Source organism: Gopherus flavomarginatus, chromosome 5, assembly GCF_025201925.1.
Source record: "Gopherus flavomarginatus isolate rGopFla2 chromosome 5, rGopFla2.mat.asm, whole genome shotgun sequence".
Classification (NCBI taxonomy): Eukaryota; Metazoa; Chordata; order Testudines; family Testudinidae; genus Gopherus; species Gopherus flavomarginatus.
In genome coordinates, this window is record NC_066621.1 from 84,928,815 (window position 1) to 84,951,845 (window position 23,031).

Below are 23,031 nucleotides of genomic sequence, written 5' to 3' on the forward strand. Positions count from 1 at the left end.
TATTGCTTGTGATGCTGCAGGCAAACTTACAATTCATTTTTAGATGAATAGCAGACCAAAAAACCCTGTACATGCACATCCAATCTCACAAATCCTTTCCTGTTTTCATGTTATATTGCCCTCATAGTCATCTCACAAGGATGCTGGAGAACATTTAAGATATCATGAGATCTGTGAGTCACATATTATGGAAAATGTTTAGACAGCCACAGGGCACCATAATCTTGAAAAACTGAGTGCCTGACTTTCTGCTGCTTTGCATCTTTCTGCTGCTTTGCAGAGTCATTTATACCCATGAAAAGTTATTCTGATTTAGGAGCAGTCTACATCCACTTTGCACAAATGTAAATAATAAGACAAGACCATTTCTGAATGCCAGATCAGGCCCTGAGTGTGAATACTGAAGGCCTGGCTGATCCTGACTGTAATGTTTAATAAGAACTCAACAGTGCAAGAGAGAAGGCCCAGAACTTGTTTATTAACTGTCCAAGCACTCAGCTTCGTCAGAGTCTGTTGCTGCCTGTGGAAACATATAGACCCAGATCATAGGGACTGGCTATGACACTTTGGGGAATCTATAGGTACAACTTGTGAATTCTGTTTGATATTGGGGGCTTGTGATGGGGTGTAGACCCCACACAGGCTCTGAAAGAATTAACTGGAATGGGAGAGCTCAATTAGAGCACCTGCTTGCACCTGGAAGGTGCGCCAGGCCCAATTTAAGATGATTCCCAGGTGAGGGGTTACTATAGGGAGAGGAAATCTAGAACAGAAGGCAGGGTTTGAGAGTGAAAGAGAGAGAGAGAGAGAGAGAGAGTGAGTTAGTTAGTTAGTTGCAGTCCTTCTCTTGGCAGTAGCACATGGGGAAATCTGCAGGGGGAAGAGGCAGTTTAGAGGGACAGTTAGCCTTGGGATCCTCTCCTGGGTCGAGAACTCTGGCAAGAGATCAGGAAAGATATAGAGAAGTTACCATTGTGGCACAGATTCTAGAGGTAAGCCCTGATTAAAGGGGCAAAACCTGGACCTAGACCTGCAGGGAGAAAACCCTGAGAGGCAGTCAGCTGAGGAGGTGACAGACTGAGTTGGTGCCAGGAAAAGTGCCAGAGAAGCAAAGGGAGGAAACAATGCTGTAGCTAGCTGAGACCCAAGGTAGATTAAAACATATTGCTGGATATCCTTCAAGTAAGCTGGTGAGTCACTAGCAGGGAGAATAGGACTAACTCTCTGACACGCTGTGCCTAGTATAACCCTGGGGGTGGCCGTGAGTCACTTCTGCATTACCCCAAGCCCAGGGCAACTGGGTGGCAGGGTGATCCCCAGTGCCAGACAGAGCAGCCTCAGAGCTGCTCTTACATCTGGCTGCTTGTGGCCCCATAACATCTTCTCTTCATGGAATGTGGCTGCTGCCTCAGTTTCCTGGCTTGATTGCTTGGTTTAACTAGCAGGCTAAACTGGCCAACTCCACATCTTACAGTCCCAAATAATATGAAAATCTTTACAGTCTCCTCTGTGTCATAGCCCTCCCTTAGAGGTCTTTTGAGGGTCCATCAATCTTTACCCTTCTCCAGGTATAGCAGCAACCAGTTTAGCAGCAACACTCTCTGCTGGTCACTCAGAATTAAAGGGGAATATGTGTCCTCCCTCTTCCACTAGCTCCAGGTTTGGGATCTTGACATAAATAAAGCTGACACCAGGTCTGACACCTCCCCTGCTTCTCTTTCCAAAGTCTACTTACTTTGCTGTGGTCCTGTCCCTTAAAAACCCTCTCAGAGTTTGGCTCACTCAAAGAACATAATTCAAATATTATTAGAGTTTTTAAAATCATAGATGACTTTCTAACACAAAAGGTGTTGACTCAACATGAGGTAATTCTCTTTTGGACCCCTGACTGATAAAGAAAAAATAATCCCCGGAGATGTGGAAGTTGGTGATTGCTTGGGGACCAGTGATCATGACCCAGTTATAGTCAATATGGACAAACAAAAGACAGATCCAACTAGCCCTACACATACACACACGTGCTGCTTCAAAAGGTCTAATGTCCCAAAGCTGAGGGAAATTGTGAGTGGAGCTGAGTTAGAGAAAAAATATAGACAGAAAAATGTGAACGAAAATAGCCAAAAAGTCATGATTCCACGGTTAAAGAAGACAGCAACTTTGGCTAAAAACCCATCCTGGCTCAGTGGTGAAGTGAAGGCAGCAATTAAAAATAAAAAACCAATACCTAACAAGTGTAATAAAAGGGAAAGTAGACAAAAATTCAAGTAAATTAAAAATCATCAACTGTAGAAAATGGATAAAGAAGCTAAAGATGTCAGGGGGAAATCCATGGCTAGCAGAGCTAAGGACAACAAGGAATCTCTTAAGCATAAAAGGAACAGAAGAAATCCTAGCAATTGTATAGGGCTATTACAATATTATGATTTCCATCTTGTTAATGATGAAGTAAAGGAACAAGAATTCATTAATATTTCTACTCTGTATTTGGAAAGCAGTAGGATAAGATCACATAAGGACAATGAAGTACTTTCCAGTCCATTAATAACTAAGGAAGATGTTACTTAACATCTACTAGAGATTTAAAAAAAAATTAAATTAACTGACCCACGTAACTTGATCCCAAGAGTCCTATAAGAGTTGACCGAGATACCTGACATTTATCATTCTAATAAATCTTGGAATATTTGGGGGAAAGAGAGTACCAATGCTGTACCAATATTAAAAAGGGCAAGTAGGTTCACCAGGGTAACTATAGGCTGGTTAGCCAAACATCAGTCCTGGACAAAATAATGGAAATGCTGATTTGGGATTGAGTTGATAAAGAATTGGGTTTAATTATATTCCTATCAACATGGTTTTATGGAAAAGAAGTCTTGCCAAAGAAACGTGACCTTGTTCTTTTGGTGAGATTACAAGTGTGGTTGATAAAAGTAATTGTATAGATGTACTATTACTTAGAATTTTGTAGGGCATTGCACTTAATACTGCATGACATTTTGACTAAACAATGTGCACTCAACATCAATAGAGCACAGGTTAAATGGTTTAAGAATTGGCCAACAGATCTCAAAGTAGTTGTCAATAAGGAATCATCACTGAAGAGAGGTGTTTCTAGTGGAATTCTGCAGGGATTGATAGTAGCCTGTTGCTATTCAATGTTTCCATCAATGATCTAGAAGTGAATATAAAATTACTGCTGATAAAAGTTGCAGACAACACAGATTGACTGAGTGGTAAATAATGTTAGGGACAGTCCAGTCATACAGTGGGATCTAGATCAGCAGGTAAGATGGGCCCACTTGAACAAAAAGCTGTTTTAATACACACAAATGCAAAGGTCTACATCTAGGAACAAGGGAATACAGGCAAGCGCTACAGAATGGGGAACTGTATCCTAAAGCAGTGATTCTGAAAAAGGATTCAGCTGTCATAGTGCATGAGGGACTCGCCAGGTGTGGCTAGTGTGGTGCTATGGCAAAAAGGGCATAATTTGATCTGTGGATGTATAAACAGAGGCATAGTGAGTAGGAGCAGGGAATTGATTTTTCTTTTTGCCTCTTTATAAGACATTGATGAGACTGAACCTGGAGTACTTCATCCAGCTGTGGTCTCAACATTTTAAAAGGGATGTTGAAAAACCAGAGAGAGTACAGAAAAGAGCCACAAATGGTTCGATGTCTGGAGAAAATGCCTTACAGTGAGAGACTTGAAGAGCTCAATATGTTTCAATTATCAAAAAGAAAATTGAGGTGACTTGATTACAGTAGAAGTACCTTCCTGGGGAGAAAATATCAGGTTCTAAAGGGCTCTTTAATTTAGCAGAGAAAGGCATAACTGTAAAGGGCCAGCATATCCTGCTACAGGCTTCCACAGGCTGTTCCAGTAGCCAGAGATCAGCTACAGGCTGTAGTTCCTGGGCCATTCCCAGCTCTTCTGGTGGGTAATCTTGAGTGAGTCACATCCCGGCTCTGTGCCTCAGTTTCCCTGTCTGTAAAATGGGGGGAATGATACTGGCCTCTTTTGTAAAGTGCTTGATATCTACTGATAGGGATTATTATTATTATTATTATTATTATTATTATTGCAGAAAAAACTTGCTTCAGTTATAGATCATCATTATGATTTATTTGAGGCCTTTGGGCACTACTGCAATACAATCAGGATTGGAGCCCCATTGTGCTGGGTGCTACATACATGCATATGAAGAGACAGACTCTGCCCTAGAAAGTTTACCACCTGATGCAGATAGGCTATGTGCACAGATGTTCCAATACAAAATGAAGCTTGGAAAGCAGCCACAGTGACTCTGCCATGTAGAAGGTTAATGGCCAAAGGACAGTAGGTTGAAGATAAAGCCACTTCAGCTACCTACCTTAACTAGGGAAGCAAGTGGGCATGAACAAGGAGTGAAGGGTGAAGATGTTGTGAGCAGAGGACACCGTAGTCTTGACTTAAGCCAGACATGTCTACAAAGGACACTCTGGAAAGTTAAGACAATGAACTAAAAGTGTGAATCCAATGTGCATAAATAAAATTGTGTTAGTTGCCCTCCCCCATGAGTGGTTTCACTTAGGAGTAGAATGCCTTTAGGATTAAGTGAGTCAAGGTGAGTGAGGTAATATCTTTTATTAGACCAACTTTTGTTGGTGAGAAAGACAAGTTTTCAAGCTTACACAGAGCTCTTCTCACCCACAGAAGTTGGTCCAATAAAAGATATTGTGTCACCCACCTTGTCACTTTAATATCCTAGGACCAACATGGCTACAACACTGCATACATGTAGGATTAAGTTACAGCGGACTAAGGCCACTTTATTCCTGAATGAAACCATAGGGGCAAGAGAGATGACAGATTTGCTTTAATTTATGCTCATTGACTTCATACCTTTAGTTGATTTGCCTCAACTTTCTGGAGTGCTACTATGTAGGCGTGGCCTGAGTGCTGTAACCCAAAACTGTCCTATCTGGAAAAAAAAAGGGGGTTTGTTGTCACTGGGGGTTTTTTGCGGGGGGATGGTGCGCCTTGGGGTAACTAACACTTATGGGCAATCCTGAGGTAAAGCACAGGCACTTTACCTCATAGTAAAACTAAACTAGGAAAGATCAGCACTATGCCCCTGTCTGGTGTTGACGTCACCTAGTTTACCTTGCGGTAGAACCTTTTCTTCATTGCATTTTTACTTAAAATAGCTCACACGCATTCGTTAACCTGAGGTTAAAAAAATGAACGTTTTCAGCAGTGAAGACAAAGCCAGAGAGAGACCACAGCATGGATGAGTAAAGTTAAAATTTTGTTACATTCTCCATCCAAGGTGCAAATCCAAAGAGACAACCATGTGCAACATGGGGAGACTTTACAGCTCCTGGAAAGCCAGCTCTTACCAGAGCTGAGAATGTGTGGTGTCCACATAGTATTCCCAAGTTCCACTTCTCTGTACCTCCTCCCATCTTGGTACCAGTCTCGCAGTTCAGATTCCCACATCTATATTAGCAAAGAGCATTCATTCTGGTGTTGAAAATGAACCAGTGTCTGAAAAAATATATTGCAGGCAAATGGTAAAGAGCAAGGTGAATCAGTGTCATTCCAGGCACTCTTTTCTTTCTTCCTGGCACTGGGGGAAGATTTTCCTTGAGTTTTCCTTCATGATGGCATAACTGCAATTACAGAACATTCACAACTGTAGCATCTATCAATGCAAGGGCCATGTATATAGAGCGCTGACGTATAGTGTGCTGGTGCTGTACACTACCCTGTGGAGATCCAAATTCAAGGCCTGGGTCATTTCCTTAAGCCTGTGCCATCAGATGCTGAGAGCACTGTGGAGAGAGACAGTGTACTTATGTCCCTCTCCTCAAAGGTAATAATGTGCCTAATCCATTGAAATCAATAGGAGTTAGGCAGCTAAAAGTGTTTGATCTGAGCCGTAATAGGCTTTGGATCAGGCACTGAAATCAGTGGGCTCCCTTTGACTTCAACAGGTTTTGGACTACGACTTTAATCATTAGAGATGAGGAGCTTTAAATCACCCTGTGAGGTCTCTCTTGGCATATTCAAAATGGGTTCTGAATGTTCAACCCTCACAGAACAAGTATGTTCAACACTAGGACAGGGAATCGTCTATGCTTCAAGAAGGTTTCAGAGTATACTAAGTGCATCTATCATATTTAGAAACTATATTAGGATAAAACTTTAAATGTCTCCTCACATAAAGTGTGTTTTATACATATGCAAACAGTCAAAAAAGTGGTAGAACTTTCAAGACTTAAAATCATCCATAATCTTAATGCTGTAGCCCTTAATCTCACATCCTTCTGCCCCATAATGTTTGTCATCATCCTTTCTTATGTATCATCTATAAGGACAGCTTTTCAATAGAGCTTGGTTTCCATTTAGACACCTAAAAGATGGCCATAGTTTCACAAGTTCTCAGCGCACAGAAATGCCCACTGAGACACCTGGGGTCAGATTTTCAACAGAGCTTGTACCTAGCATGCTGAACTCCTGAAAATGTGGCCATTTATTTTTGTAACAAAATGAGAAATAATCTCTTCTGACTATATGCCCCTGCCCTGGTGATGGGCAGATTATAACTACATGCTTGTATCTGAGAGGGCCTTTAAACTGTCAGACCCAGATCCTCAAAAGTATTTGGTTGGGTGCCCAAATACCTTGAGGACCTGGGCCTAAGGTCAAGGACATTGTCCTTTATTTTGTGAGATTCACAATGCACACTTTTACAGCAGTAAAATAATAACTTAGCCCAAAACAAACTAGTCTCACACTTTTATCAACATGAAAATTCACCAACCCTCCCTAAATTTTTGCAATTAAACTTACCAAAAGTGTAGTTCAGCATGAATCCAGGAAACACCCAAGCAACATCGCTGTGAAATTCTACCAGCACAAAGTTCTCCGAGGAGGTAAAGTCTGCAATCTGCATTGTTCCACAGTATGGGCCAACAGCTGGAGATGTGGGTTGGCTCCCATCATGAATAAGCAAATAGTCGTATTTACATTCATCAATGTCCTCCAGCTCAAAGGAGACCATTGTTAGAGATATCTATAGAAAATACAAGAACACTTTGCTTGCATCCCTTTCTCTTAACCTTTATCCTGTTTATTTAGATTGGAAATTTTGGGGGGCCTGGACTGGCCATTGCTATTTGTACAGTGCCCCAGGAGTCTGACCCTGATCTTGGCTGGCCCTTAAGTGTTACTGAATGTAAATTATTATTTATTATTATTTTATCATAAAATAGTTTGAACTGAAAAAGCATTTGGTCTGGAGGGTGGGTCATTTGGGTAATCTCCTGTCTTGTGGCAGGATTAATTTCACTCTCTTTGGCAGTAAGGCATCAGATACAGTTTTGAATATCTTTAGGAGCAAATATTTAAAATACTAGTGTAGCATTTCAGCTTTTTGGCTCTCACCTAGGCTATGTCTACAGTACAAGCTAGGGGTGTGATTCCCCTGCTCCCATATTCATACTTGCAGTAGCTATCAGTGAGGGTGAGTCTAAATAGCAGTACAACAGGGGTAGTGGCAGCAGAGGCAAGTCTTAGCTGTTCTGATTATGCACCTTCCCACCCACCCCCAAACCAGTGAGTATGTACTCAGCATGGTTAAGCCATGCCTCCACCACAGTTATGTGTGCTGCTGCAGCTACACTGCTCTTCAGACCCTCACTAGCTCAATGAGAGCTATTGCAAATATGCGAACAGGAGCAGGAGGAATCACACTGGTAGCTCATAGTGTATATGTAGCCCTAGAGATTATTTTGAGCTAAACCTACCACTTATGAGACAACGTCACCATCAGTTCACATTCAAGGCTAAAATGGTTTTCTTTAACTATCGCATAAGGCCTATGGCACCTACTGAAGTCTTTATTATGAGGGCTTAGGTTGGGTTTACATAGCGCATGAGGTGAATTTCATTCTTTGAGTAGCTGATGTTGCTTTTTAAGATGTGCTAGAACAACTGATATTCTGTACTGCAAAGAGAAGCAGTCAGAAGGCGTTGCTAGAGCCAGCAGAAAAGCCCTTCAGCACCTCACCTTGAGATCTGCTGGAGCACTGATGATCCAGAAGCAGTCCTGGTTTTTGGGGTACCTGTTGGGGTAATTTGGGGAAGTGATCACCCCACTCGTGCCCGTCAAAGTGCTTCCACATTTCACTAAGAAGAAACGAAACCACACAGATAATGTTAATGAGCGTATTAACAGCTTGTGAGCAGGAAGAAAGAATCCAAAGGGACATCAATATGAACCTATACTAGAGCCAAAAGAAAATGTCTCCTACTCAAACAGTCTGTTTCTATGGCCAGCATCTGTGCTTCCATTTGTATTGACAGAGCATAGTATTGGTTCTCCTTTGAAGAAGAGGGGGAAACTGCAACTTAATGCTGAATAAAGGTCTGAACTTAAAAAACTTTAATGTAGACAAGAGAGGGTTTGCTCCACAACCACCTCCCCTGGCACATTCCCAAGCCCATCCCTACCTTTTTCCAATTTTTGTTTTTTCAACCAGCAGGGAGCAGAATTGCAAGTATGACACATTTCTACTTACAGAGCATCCTCCCTGTTCACCAGGAATTCAGCCAGTGCTTGATTCTGAGACCAGGCTTGTGGTAGATAGATAGTAACTTGTTCTAGTAAACTAGTCCCAAAAAATGTGGCTGAAATAGTTTCTTATATATATATGTATAGCCAGTAAAAAGGAAATGAGCTTTCAGGAGAACTTATTTGATATAGAGGGTTAATAATTTTCTATGCACTGTCTGTGCAGCTCCAACTGCAAGAAAGCAGCTAAGGAGTCAGATCCTGGGTAAAATTTGCTTTTGAAAATTATACCTAGTATCATAGTCCTACGGCAAGGGAGAGTGACCAACATAGGAGGGAAGTGGGAGGGAACAAACTGCTGGCTACATCAGTAATTAAAATAAACGTTTTTTTTCTTTTGTGAAAAGTCAAACAGTGAAGTGTCCTCCACTTTTTCCCCATAAAAAACAAAGTTACATTTTGGAGTTGAAGTAATAATAAATAATAATGATCTTACTTTATTTGGTGCCTTTCCTTCAATAGCACTTCACTAATGACAGAGAAACTATAGCCATCAAGTAGTTTATTTCCTCACTGATCCCCTCAAAATACAGTAACCTCTCAAGTGAAGCTGGGAGGGTCCTAAACACACACACAAGTGTTGAAATCAGAAAGTAAAAGATTACCAGAGCCAAGGGAAAGCACAGGAAAAGTTTAAGTAGGCAGCCTGTAATTACTTCCTCTGAAACTTGCCAAGATGCTGAGGTTAGTATCCTGTCTTAGGTAAAGTGCCATGGGACCTTCAATAACCACCAAGTGGCCAGGACCTTGGTTTTACTGGAAAGAATTCTCTACAGTACCCTCTGGCATCACACCGTATCATTGGTTTAGCATTGACTTGGGGGTCAGATGGCCACCTGTCGAAGCACCAAAACAACTTTCTGCTGCACTGGATGTTTCTTGGGGGGTCTTCAATGTCCAAATACTAACAGGGCCCTATCCTACTTAGTTTATGTGGTAAGCCTAGACCTCACTAGGGGGTAAGTCCACAGATAAGCTGACTTGAACCAACCTAGAAAATGATAGGCCTGGAACCTGTGGACCCAAGACACCCCTTTTCTCCCTGTCTCTCTCCCCTGCCTCCCCCCAAATTGTTAAAAATACCTTCTATGTGGCCAGGGCTGGCTCCAGGTTTTTTGCTGCCCCAATCAAAAAAAAAAAAGCCGGGAGGGGGACAGAGTGCCGCTCCGAAGCAAAAAACAAACAAACAAAAAAGGCCGAAGTACTGCCCCTTGCAAAGGCCACCCCAAACACATGCTTGGAATGCTGGTGCTTAGTGCCGGCCCTGTATGTGACCCCTACTTTCTACCTTGTCATTCATGAGATCTAAAATTGCATAGATATCCAAATGGCTAGTGGAGTGTTCTGCAGCCACTTTTCACTCTGTGCTAGCAGCTCCTACTGCTCAGTTACTTTTTTTAAACAGGTAGCTGTAAAGACCTCAACTAGCCCAACAAGGCTTCCTTGGCCTCCAGAAGAATGAGTGAGACCTGAGAGCTGCTGGTATGAGGGCCAGGTAGGGTCCTATTTTTCTTTTTCTTTTTTCATTCCCAGCTCCACAAGCTGCTGGCTTTGAACAGTTCTTATGGATGGTGGAAGGGATAACATAGAAAAGAGTTTACCACCAAAAATTCAAATATAGAAAAACACATTTTGCAAAATTCCACAAAAAGTTCAGTTTTGCACATAAATATTTTCTAAGCAAAAATTAGAAATGTCACCAAGCTCTGTAAATGAGGCACTGTCCGCACCCTGGCTATAGGAAGCTTGGAAACCTGTTGCTGCAGTAGCCTCATCGCTCACAAACTCTACAAGCATCACGTTTCTAGAAGCCACCAATGAGGGTAGGGACCCCATCCCACACAACTTGTCCAGTAAGACACTGGAATTCCTGCTGCTTCCATCATAAATTCTGATGTAGTCCGAGGTACAGTCTGGGGAAGGCTGAAGATCAAAAGCATCAAACTGCAGGAAAACCTGAAGAGGAACAAGAAAATTAAACACTTCAAATCTGCCCTGACTTCAATGCTTTTCCATCCTTATTTGACCCTGACCTACATCCCGTGTGTGCGTGTGGATTTCAGTGTGAATCTGTTTGTCAAACAGGATCTTGGCTGAAATCCTGAGCTCCTTATACTGTCCTCCCTTCTCAGGAGAGCTCTCTTTTCTTGTCATCAGGAGACTTGCCTCCATTCTCCCCTTCTTACCCTTTCTTTACACTCCCCTCTCTTCAGTGGTGCCTCTTCCATCTCTCTAGTCCCCTCCACTTACCTTCAGTAATGACACCCCATAGAGACCCTTCTGCTCCTTGCCTACCTTTCTTTCGCTGCCAGCCTGCTCTCCCCAGCTCTTCACCTTGCCAGTGCTGCTTCAGTCCTCACTCTCATGTCCCCAGCCACTTCTCTATACTACATGCCCATGAAGCTGCCTGGTTTGACAAGAACAGCAGGATCAAGTATAGAAAAACAGAGAGTGAGGGACTGGACTTGCATGACAGTCTCATCTGAATTCCACTTCCCAGCAGCCAGAGAGATTCCTCTCTCCCTGCCACAGTTCCCCAGAGTGGCCAAAGGAAAACCCTGGAAAGCAGTAAATCTTTGCACCTAGAACCTGATTCAGAGCTCATTTACACTGGTGTAAATCAGAGTAACCCCACTGACATCAGTAGAGTTACACCAGTATAAAACTGATATATATAAGAGCAGAATCAGACCCCAAAAGTGTTATGTTATTTACCAGTGCATCGGAAAGTGATACATTATCTCATAGATTTTAAGGTCAGAAGAGACCATTAGATCATCTAGTCTGACCACCAGTATGTCAAAGGCCATTAAGTTTCATCCAGTTACTCAGGCACTGAGCCCAATAACTTGTTTGGCTAAAGCATATCTTCTGGAAAGGCATCTCGTCTTGACATAAAAACATCAAGAGATGGAGAATCCACCACTTCCCTTGTAGTTTGTTCCAATGGTTAATCACTGGCACAGTTAAATAATACTTAATATATAATACTATTAAAATTATGACATACAATAGCAATCTGATAAATAATGTCATGTATTATTAACACCTATTCAAACCTTTTTTCTAACAAAAATCACCTGATGCTGTGGGGTGCGAATGAGCCACAGACAGTGGCTGTTGTCTGGATATGAGGATGGGTAATTGACAGATGAGAAGGTGTCAGTAGGTTTATGCAGCACATTGCTACAGCAATCTGAAGAACAAAAGAAAACAGTTGTAAAGAAAATGAAAGATGCAGAGAAATCCTCTTCAAGGGAAAATCCAGTCACAGCTATCTCCATCCATTAACGGCTGTCAAATTTATAAAAGAGAAATTAATTGTCATGTTCACAAATGTGTCAATGCTCATCTACTAAATGCATTAAATAACTGTAAGCAAAATAATGGAGCTAGTAAAATAAGCTAGAAGGAAATTAGCAGCTACCATAAAGTTTCTTAATTAAGTACATAGTATTTGGAGCACTTACTGCAGCTATAGAGCTTGTTGATTTTAGCCACGTCGAGATTACTCAGTCCCTCTCTCTGTCCGATGGGTACAGAGGGATCAGGAATCGGTACAATAGTTGCTTTCCCAGAGGTGGTAGAGAAGTCATATCTGCAGAAGCAGGGGAAATCACGGGTCTAAGTCAAATCCCACTTTAAGTGATGCATTTGTATTGCTATGGAAAATATTCTAAGTAACATTTGCCTAAGATTCTGAAGCGATTAAATAGGAAAGGGCAAGCAAAGAGCCTTCGCAGATATCTCAGGAAGAGCACTTAGGAGCAGCTTTGTGTCCAGCAACGCTGAAATGAAAAAACAAGGGGCGAACGTATTGTTTGGGGGATGACTCCTTCCAAACCTTTCATTAGAGTGAACTCTGTGTCCCAACCAGAATGCTCTGAAGAGCAAGGTTGCTGTCTGAGCTCCTGATTCTTTGAATATTTGAAACTGCTACTTGTTGTCTCTTGCCTCCAGCTAGACAGGATTTATTTATCTTAATTACTGGTTCACTTTGGGGAAAATGCTCAGAAATTTGCTGCCCGTTAGTGCAAATGTGGGGCAAGGTGCCTCCCACAGGCTTCTGTGTTAAGGGCTAAATTGTAGAATTAAGCCATGACGCAAGATAATACACAATTTTCACAAAGTACTACACAACATCCTGAGGATGCAAGAGGAATCCTCCTAAGTACTGTTGCGTAAGTGAATCAGTGATCTAATTAATAGCCCAGCCCCGAGAACACTGCAGAGGCTGGCTTAGAGGACAGACTTGGTAGTGCCAGACCTGAAGTTATGGTCATATAAGGCCTCTACTGTAAGGTGTCACAGCTCAGGACAATAACACCAGACTCGCCAAATCCATGAAAAAAATGCAGAAATTGGGCTTGTTTTTGGCTTAATTGGCTTGTGAGTTGCTTTTTGGCCTACTTTTTGGCTTGTAATTTGTTGTTGCTTGTTGCTTCCTTTTTTTTGATCAGCTCCCCGCAAGGAGGGAAAAGGGTCAAGCGGGAGAGAGAGTCAGGAGTGCACAGCGGGCCCACCACAGTCCCAGACTGCACGCTGGGGAGATCTAGTCACGTAGAATGTTGGGGTTCTTAGGGATGTGCTTGTTTTGGCCTTGTTTTGAAATGGGATTAACTTTGTTTTTGGCTTACTGTGAAAGTCGGGGTGCTTATTTACTGTGTGAAAGTTGGCAACTGTGAACAGCACCTGTATTCCCCCTCAGTGGTCCACCAAGGGCACCCACTCTTAGGCTTCTTGCTCCACAGCCATTGCCTTCCCTTCTATCTCCCTCTGACTGGAGTATTTTGAGGCTGCACAATTCCCTGTCCTGTCTGTATTTCCCAGCACAGACTGGTTGCCTAATGACATCTGCTTGCTTTCTCTTCAGAGGCAGATAAGAGATAACAATTGCTACAATTATAAGGTACCACACAGTACTTCCCAATAACTTGCAAGCCTGATTTAATCTTATGGTAAAAAGAACTACAGAGAAAACATATTAAAAACAATAAAAGAACCTACATGCATATGAATAAGTTTACCAAAGTTCATTCTAATACGGATTCTGACAGGAGCAGTCCTTCCTCCTCTAACTCAAGGGACTCCTTGTAGATGCAAGTTCATCACAGCTTCAGCTCAGAACAAGCACACAGTCATGTTGGACCCTGGAGAATCAAGTTTGAACTAGTGTATAGATAAACCTCTCCAGAGTAGTTTCACAGGTTGGCTTTGCAGGGGGAAATTTACATCCCCTAAACCCCAGTTATTTCCTAAGAAATCCACTTCACGTGCATTGTACCAAAAAATCCTTTGAAGTTCCAATCCCACAACTGTACATAAAGACTAGCATTTTTACATGAAATTGTCAGTCTGTCACGTAAGGTACGAATGCAGTGAGAAGAAATGTTACTCCACTGTCTTTCTCTTCCAGCCCTATCCCTCTTTACCTTTGCCAGGGCTAAGTCAGACAGTAGTAATAGATTCCCTTCGTGATGAGTGTTCCTGCATTTCTAAGCGTATGTCTACACTTCAGGCTGGAGGTGTAAATTCCAGCTTGAGGAGACGTATCACATGTGATCAAACTAGGGCACTAAAATTAGTGTAGTAGCGGCAGCGAGAGAGCTAGCCACCCAAGTACGTGTCTGGAATTTCAGACAGGATTGTGCTCAGGGCGAATAGCCCCTCTTGTAGTTCATGCCGCCATGGCTATACTGTTTGTTTGTTTGAGTGTGCTAGCTTGATCGGAGCTAGTGCGGCTATGTCTCCTCAAGCTGGAATTTACACTTCAGCTTGGACATACCTTAAGTGAATAGCAATAGCCATGCCCTTGAAAGAGCAATTCTGCCTCCTAAGTTTGAATAGGAGATTAGAGCCCTGCTTGCATCTATGAAAGGAAACCCCAGACTCCAACTTACAAGCCATAGTGCATCACTGAGGAATAGTCGTAGGGAAGACCCAGGTTATTGGAATTCACTTTCCCAAAGTTCCCTTGTTCCCCTGTAAGGTATGAGAGCAACATTTCAACCATAACAGCACAGGATAGGATCCTAGTGAAAACGTTCCTTCTATCTAAGATACTTATACCCCACCTACACATTACTGTAATACAGGGATAGGCAACCTATGGCACACATGACAAAGGCGGCGTGCGAGCTGATTTTCAGTGGCACTCACACTGCCCGGGTCCTGGCCACTGGTCCGGGGGGCTTTGCATTTTAATTTAATTTTAAATGATGCTTCTTAACCATTTGAATAACCTTATTTACTTTACATACAATAATAGTTTATATATACACAGACTTATAGAAAGAGACCTTCTGAAAATGTTAAAATGTATGACTGGCACACAAAACCTTAAATCAGAGTGAATAAATGAAGACTCGGCACACCACTTCTGAAAGATTGCTGACCCTTGCTGTAATATCTGAGACCTTCACAACCTGTAATGCATTTATCCTCACCACAGCCCTGGAGGTAGGAAAGTGCTCTTATTCCCCTTTTACATATAAGGAATTAAGGCATAGAAAGACTAAGTGACTTGACAAGGTCACACAGGAAGTCTGAGGCAGAGCAGGGCGGTCTAAATCCTAGGCTTAGTGCCAAAACCACTGGGCCATCCTTCCTTTCTCCTTCACCCTTTGACATGAGTTTCTCTGTTATTGTTACTAGTGGCTGGCAAAGCAGGAACCATCTGGACAAGTCCCCCACATTGAATGCTTATCAGAAATGCATCACAGCTATCTGAGTCTCATGAGTCTGAGTCTGCAAAACTGGGCCAGAGAGCTTGAAGTTAAAACCAGTCTCTTCATTTAGCATTTTCACTCCTGGTCCAATCCAGGACATGAAATGCAGGGAAAATCCAAAAAAGAACAACAGATGAGGGAGAAAAACATAACTGAACTTTTTCATAGCTCAAAAAACTGATTTGAGGTTTGGGGAAAGGTTCAGGCTGGTTTTTATCAGCATTGATTCTACCAGGCCAATGTATAGTTTCATGATAATTTCCATTTGCTCCATTTATAGCCAAGAGGAGAGGATTGAAAAGCTGCTATAGTTTACTGTGATTTCCGCCCCCTCCCCATGCTGTTCTCTTTTATTAACCAGCAGATATGAAAGGGCTTCAGCATCAGTTGTTTATATAGAAATGTGAAAACCATGTGAGCAATAAATCCTTTGTCTTTCTCTGGCACCCTCCATCCATGGATCTCAAAACAAGTTGTAAAGTTTACCACATTCCTTCATATTATATTCACTTCAGAGAGCTGAAGGTGTTCAGCACCTTTGAAAATAAAGACACTTGTTCAGGTACTTAAAAGTGGGTTTCAATGCCTGACTGCAAGCACCCAAATGTAAATATTTTGGCTTAAGTGACTTGTTTAAGGTCACACAGGTAGTCAGTGGCAGAGCCGGGAATAATACCCAGATCTTGTCAAGCACAAGATCATTCTTCCTCTCATGATAAACTGCCCTGAGTCACCTACCAACATTTACAGAGAAAAACTTAAAAAAAAGTAAAGCAGATTCTTTCTAGCTGAATGATGAGGCAAACAAATGTAAACAATAATGTATAATTTGGGGAGTCTTATGGACAGAGGGAAAAGAGTACCTAGGTGCCAGCTCAGTAAAACATTTCAGAAACGTGCTTAAGTCCATCTGTGTTCAGCAATGCATTTAAGCATGTGATTAAAGTTAAGCATATGCTGAAGTGCTTTGCTGAATTGGGGCCCCAGAACCTAAACACTATAAGCAAGAAGAAAGAGCTAAAATAGAAGTTCTGGCCTAAGGACAGAAAAGTATCCTGTATTAAAAAAAAATGAGAAAAATAAGCCAAGTTTCAAGTATCTAAGTGGACTGCAACAAAACAGTAGGCAATATGTTGTCAAAGCAAAGAAATGGGAAAATTTCCAAGGTGAACTGTAGGGATTTAAAAAAAAAAAAAAAAGCAATACTGAAACCCTGGGAAAAAATAGGAGGTAGGGGAGCTGGGAAATTGCAAAAGATCTCAGGGTATGATCCTGCACTATTAAAGTCAATGGGAATTCTGCCTTTGCCAGCCATGGGAAAAGGAATAGGGCCCTCTTCCGAGCTCTTTTTCAGGTCTGAGAAGGGTATGTGGCTCAAAAGCTTCTCTCTCTCATCAACAGAGTTGGTTCCATAAACAATATTACTGCACCCATCTTGTCTCTCTAATATCCTGGGACCGATATGACTACCCTGACACTGTATACTAACTCCTTCTTTTATGATGTAAAGAAGAGTTTAAAAAAAAAAGTAATACCTATAAAGACCTGTGAAGCGACCAGCTCAGCTCAGTGGTTTGAGCATTGGCCTGCTAAACCCATGATTGTGAGCTCAATCCCTGAGAGGACCATCTGGGGAAAAATCTGTACTTGGTCCTGCTAGTGAAGGCAGGGGGCAGGACTTGATGACTTTTCAGGGTCCCTTCCAGCTCTAGGAGATAAGTATATCTCCATACATTAGAGGGGGGAGGGATAGCTCAGTGGTTTGCACAGATGCCTGCTAAACCCCAGGGTTGTGAGTTCAGTCCTTGAGGAAGCCATTTAGGAAGCTGGGGCAAAAATCTGTCAGGGATGGTACTTGGTCCTGCTAGTGAAGGCAGGAGGCTGGGCTTGATGACCTGTTAAGGTCCCTTCCAGCTCTATGAGATAAGTATCTTTCCATTTTTTTTAATTATTATTAATCTCTCACTATCTCTGGGAAACTCCAGGGCTAAAGCCCTTCTTTTTGTTAGCCTTGTCCTCACAGCATCCAGGTTGGTTGTCCTTTCATTATGAGCTCCAATTCTGATCTCATTTACATTGGTGTAAATCAGGAATAACTACATTTGAGTCAGTGGGGTTGCACCACTGTCAAATGGGTGTGAATTAAACCAGAACCAAGTCCACTACCTTTGGTAAAACTTTGGATTTTTAGCTCCTTCTCTTAGGTGTCTCCTCCTTATACTTCACTGTAAAGCACCACAGAACTCTATGGCATTATATAAATAGCAAATAATTATAATATCTTGCGAGAGATGACCTCTGATGTCCAAGCACAAGATAATGCAATTGAAATTTACTCAGGATAATGTGGTAATGGCTGAAAATTTGTGGTGCAAACTGTTTTAGTCTGGTGGAGAAAACGTGCTCATGTCCCATTCACAGGGAAAGGCACATATATTTCAATGTGTCTGAGAAGGAAGAATCAAATAATACATTTGCTGAAGTAATTTGTCACTATTTGGTATTCTGTTCCCCAGTCCCATCCCTCACTATGTAATGTTTGGTAAACACTGTAAAGATGTAAAGAATTAGGATAGGTGCCGTTACTATCACCATCCACACCACTCCCTTGGACATACCTGCCATAATGTATTGCCACATGATCTTAACATAGTTGTCCCGGTCACTCCGGGCCTGTTCATGTAAAAAACCCAGTGCATGGTTCATTTCATGTTGAATTGCTCCTTTACTCATGCAGCCTGTTTTCATCAAGCCCACCCGCTGCATACCTCCAATCTTTCCAAAGTGAGACCAGCAGCTGAAAGGAACATGCAACCAATAACCAAAGATGTCACGTGCAACAAGCTATAGTCCCATAGATTAAAAGCAACGTAATCAACCAAGTATCAGAGGGGTAGCCATGTTAGTCTGGACCTGTAAAGGCAGCAAAGAGTTCTGTGGCACCTTATAGACTAACAGACTTATTAGAGCATAAGCTTTCATGGTTGAATAGCCACTTCGTCGGATGCATCAACCAAATCAACCAAAAATTTTTGGGTAATCAACCAAAAATATCAAGAAAAAGAAAAAAATGAAAAATTGTATGAGCTCTGGCAACTCACTGTCTTAATCACAGATCCTGGAGTCTGCTACCAGCTGGGACTATTTAAATCCAGGTCAAGCAGGAAAGAAAGAAAACTGAAGAATAGGTTAGGAAATTATCCATGCTTCTAGTCACAATTAGGACTGATGGAACTGACCTCTCCCCAGGTACAATGCTTATGTAGTTGGTTTCTGTTGTGCGATTTATAAACTGGACACAAGTCAGGGTTGTGAACTCCTGCATTGCTTCTACAATCCAAGTCCTCTCTTCCACAGCTAGAAAGAAAAAGGAAAATGTGTAACCATGGTATTTTGATTATTATGTGGCAGTCCACTCCACTAAATCTCTGCACCTAGTTATTTTCCTATCACAGAAGTCAAACTGGATAAGAGTGCAGAGGGTTAAGGGGTCTTCAAAGTGATTAGGGTAGTAATAATAATTATATTTATCCCTTATGTACATCGCCTTGCATGATGAAAGCACTATACAGGCAATGAAAGGTAGGTAGGTCAGTATTATCATCTCCATTAGGCAGATGGAGAAACTGAAACAGAGAGGTTAAGGCCAAAATAGTCAGTCTGGGGTGTGTAAATTAGACAGCTGACTATATTCAGGCAGCTAAATAAAAGTGGCTTGTTTATCACAGATACTGAACACCTGCAGCTCCCACTGAAGTCACATGAAGCAGCAGGTGTTCAGCACGCCTGAAAATCAGAGTATTTTTATTCATGCCTAAACGTTCCTTTAAGTGCTTGACTATATTTGAAACTTTTGGCTTAGGTCGGCCCCCTCAATTACAACCCACTTTTCAAAATTTGTCCCACAACAATGTTGTGCCTCAGTTTCCCCATCTGTAACATTACAGTAAATAATCCTTACCTAGCCACAGGGATGTTGTAAAACTGAATTAATTACTGGACACAGTCGTGCCTCTGCATCAGTGTACCCCATTGCCCCTTGCCTCAAGAGGGGGTTCTGCAGGTCCAGGGATATGCAAATAAGAAAGGGATGAGGAATAAGTGGGACAGTTGTATGGATAGGTGGACCCACATTGTCCACATGCCCCCAAATGGCACCACAGTGATTCCCAAGAAAAGTTAACCCAGACTCAGGCTGTGTTAAATGTCCATGCCTCTTCCCCTGAAAGTGAGAATAACTGTTTAGGAGGGGTCCCTAGGGAAGTCACTGGTGGCTGCAGACCAGGAAGTGCTGCTTCAAAGGAATCAATCTGCAAGGGAGCAGGGTAGTGTAAGGGACACAGAGCTCATATGAAGACAGGGCTTCTATAGAGATCTTCCAGGTTAAGGCAAACCAGTTCTGCAGCCTCTTCCACAAATCCACTGACTGACCCCCGATCCACTGACCCCAGCAAAACAATTAGGAAGAAATCTCTCCAGGGAAAACCTCATGGAGATTTCCTTTTTCTTTTCCTCTTCTGCACCATTTCCCATGGAAGAGGACAATTAGGCCTTACTGTTGGTCTGGCTCTTTCTGAGATCCTTCCATAAAAACTAGTATGGGCGGACAAAATATTTATTACTAGAAGTAATAACATATTAATACAAATATATTCGCTGAAGTAACAGATTAGACACATCGTTTGGTCCATAACTGTTAAATGTCAGTAAATATAAACTAGTATGTATGAATCCATTGGTATTTATGTAACTAAATACTGTCAATTAAATATCCATTTTACTAAATATCCATGTTACTAAATTATATACAATTATAGCCAAACTGTCCTAGGAGCAGCTGATGGGAAGGGTAATAGTCATAAAGGCTGCCTTGGGTTAAAATCACTTTTAACACATGATACAGAGATACCAGGAAATAAGCCTCAAAATTTGGTGTTAAAATCCATTCTAATTTCACAGGTACATTTACACGTAACTTACAAAACTCTGTAGAAACATTAACTGGGACGTTGACTAGCCCATCACGGGACTTGGGCCAGAAGCAGCTGCTGTCACAGTTTATGGCATTGCGTTTTCTTCTCAAGACAATGTCACTCTCATGCAGAGTTGTTTCGCTGTCTAGGCAGACAAAGAAATAAAGAACATACTAGACATGGGAAACAGGGTGATCTTTCAAAGGCACAAATGGGAATTTGGCAGTCAACTCCCAATGACTTTCAGTGTGTGTTAGGCACCTAACTGCCCATTTTGTCTTAGAAAATGTCCTCTGAGTGAGAAGTTATTTCTAATAATCTACAAAAGGATTAGTAAATATGTTTGTGTGGAAAATAGACAGCAGGTTTAAAACAAACAAAAGGAAGTATTTTTTTCACACAACGCACAGTCAACCTGTGGAACTCATTGCCAGAGGATGTTTTGAAGGCCAAGACTATAACAGGGTTCAAAAAAGAACTAGATAAGTTTGTGGAGGATAGGTCAATTAATGGTGATTAGCCAGGATGGACAGAGATGGTGTCCCTAGCCTCTGTTTGCCAGAAGCTGGGAATGGATGACAGGGGATGGATCACTTGATGATTACCTGTTCTGTTCATTCCCTCTGAAGCACTTGGCATTGGCCACTGTCGGAAGACAGGATACTGGGCTAGATAGACCTTTGGTCTGATGCAGTATGGCTGTTCTTAAAATAAACGGTGATGTGCTGGGACAGGTGAGGCCTTTCTGACCTCCAGTGAAGAAAATATGATAACATATAAGCCACTGCACACTTTTAATCAATGACATTCTGTCATGTGAATAATAGTGTATACATTTGCTAAAGGAGCTTTGGGATCCTTCAGCATGGAAGGCGCTTTAGACATGTAAGGCATTGTTCTCCTTCACTGAGACTTGCAGAGGGAAAGAAAAGTCTTAACTGGCATCCAGAAAGATCTATTAAACTGTCCAAGAGACATTACGGTCTCTAAGGGGATTATTCAGTGTGTGCTCCTAATTAGTCTCTGGGTTAACTTGTGAACTATCACATGACATCATAATATGTCCCCCAGTTCTGACTTCCAAATCTCCACTGCTGTTCCCATCCTGTGTTTCTCAGGGGCAGTAATTATCGATTATTGCACCAAATACATGTGTAGTTTTGTGCATGCACACAAAGAAGTTACAATGTCACACAGGAAAGATAAAAAGGGACAGCACAGGTGAATGAGTGACCCCCAAGTGTAGAGAGTGGCCCTAGGAGAAGGTAGAGACAAAAGACTAAATTCAGCTCAGGCATAAGCAGACCCATCTACCACTGATGTTGAAGAGAGCTGAGCTTGCTTACATCAAGACTGAATCTGGCCCAGTGTCACACAGCCAGGATGGGGATCACTTATATAAAAAGGGTGAAGAGACTCTGCTCTCTTCTTTTACTGGTCATATTCATTGGCAAAATAGCATACCTTGGGGGCAATTATTCAGTAATCCTGCTTGATTTCCTTCATACCAACATAAATCATGAAGTTAATGTGAGTTTCAAAGATACAATTGGATTTGTTTTCCAGGGCCCACCATTAAGCACTGACACAGAGGATTATTTTTGAAGTAATAAAAAATTATGGCCAAAATTTTCAAGCCTGAGTCCCTAAAATTGGACTGAAATTATAGTAGTAGCCTAATCTGCAGAGGTCCTGAACAACTCCAGCTCCCATTGAAGTCAACAGGATCTGCAGGTGTGATTCATCACCTTGGAAAATCTCCATAATCACTTATATTTAGGGGCCTAAATGTGGATTTAGAAGGCATCCAGGTCTGAAAATTTTAGCCTATATGCCCTATTCTCCTCTCAGTTATAGCACTGTAAATCAGAGGTAGCTCTTTTGAAGTGATAGAAGTTATACTAGTATAAGCCTTGTATAACAGAGTGGAAAATCAGGCCTGAAGTACTTAAGTGTATAGAATAAAAAGGACAACCTTAGCCATAAGAACCCCCAGTATCTATAGAATAGTTAAAATCAAACTCACCCATTTCATTATTTCTTGTGGCTACCTGCAAAAGGAAAGGAAATCTTTTAGTATGCGCACATCATCAAAAGAAAACTGTCATTAGATAAAATCACAACAAATTTTGCTACTCTGAAATATTATAACTTATTTTCAGACAGACAGACAAGTCGATCTGCAGAGATGAAAAGTCTAAACTACCATGGCAGCACAAACACACCTGGACAGGTTTACATAGTGCAAAGCTATAGAAAAATGCTAAAAGGGCTGACAGTGGAATAAGGTTCATCCTCAAATTTCTGAGCAAGTCCTCTGTGTTCTGGAGCTCCGTTCCCCAAAGCCCTAGCTAGTTTACTTGAAAGATGTTTTTATAAGAAAGCTGCTGCTTTTAATAAGTGGACCAAACTTAGATAACATGATGTATTTTCACAGAATAAACAAGCTGCAGGAATTCCCAGCGGAGTTGCAGGCTTTCATTTCATACTTATTTATCTTTAGAAAATAGAGGAAGTGGAGCAATAGGAAAGAAAAGAAAGTAACCTTTAGATGACTCAAGTTTAACTCTGTGAGGATCCCATGAGCTGCCACAGCATTCCCTCACCTCCAGTGCAGGGTCTGGGAATCTGAGCAGTCAGGGGCAGGGAGTGGGTGGGTTTGTCTTAGGGGAGATGAGCATTTCTCCCTCCCCCATGAAAACACAATTGG

General features: G+C 41.8%; 1 protein-coding gene across 2 annotated transcripts in view; it reads right to left on the bottom strand.

The window, feature by feature from the left end:
* LOC127052099 (astacin-like metalloendopeptidase) overlaps nucleotides 1-22,635 on the bottom strand; it is a 29,318-nt gene extending 6,683 nt beyond the window's left edge. Inside the window, exons 1-12 of one of the 2 annotated variants that reach the window (XR_007774676.1) lie at nucleotides 22,547-22,635; nucleotides 22,348-22,372; nucleotides 20,329-20,466; nucleotides 18,588-18,705; nucleotides 17,967-18,145; nucleotides 14,521-14,602; nucleotides 12,091-12,218; nucleotides 11,701-11,816; nucleotides 10,351-10,576; nucleotides 8,057-8,175; nucleotides 6,838-7,060; nucleotides 5,382-5,654 (exon numbers count right to left, since the gene is read on the bottom strand). Coding sequence is in view for 1 of the 2 variants with exons in the window: in XM_050955399.1 (XP_050811356.1) it covers nucleotides 5,641-5,654; nucleotides 6,838-7,060; nucleotides 8,057-8,175; nucleotides 10,351-10,576; nucleotides 11,701-11,816; nucleotides 12,091-12,218; nucleotides 14,521-14,602; nucleotides 17,967-18,145; nucleotides 18,588-18,705; nucleotides 20,329-20,466; nucleotides 22,348-22,372; nucleotides 22,547-22,615 (1,437 nt within the window). In the remaining variant the exon portion in view is untranslated. Of the gene's footprint in view, nucleotides 1-4,157; nucleotides 5,655-6,837; nucleotides 7,061-8,056; nucleotides 8,176-10,350; nucleotides 10,577-11,700; nucleotides 11,817-12,090; nucleotides 12,219-14,520; nucleotides 14,603-17,966; nucleotides 18,146-18,587; nucleotides 18,706-20,328; nucleotides 20,467-22,347; nucleotides 22,373-22,546 lie in introns of those variants that run through there. The other variant, XM_050955399.1, reaches the window with a different exon arrangement.
* Nucleotides 22,636-23,031: the final 396 nt, after the last annotated feature.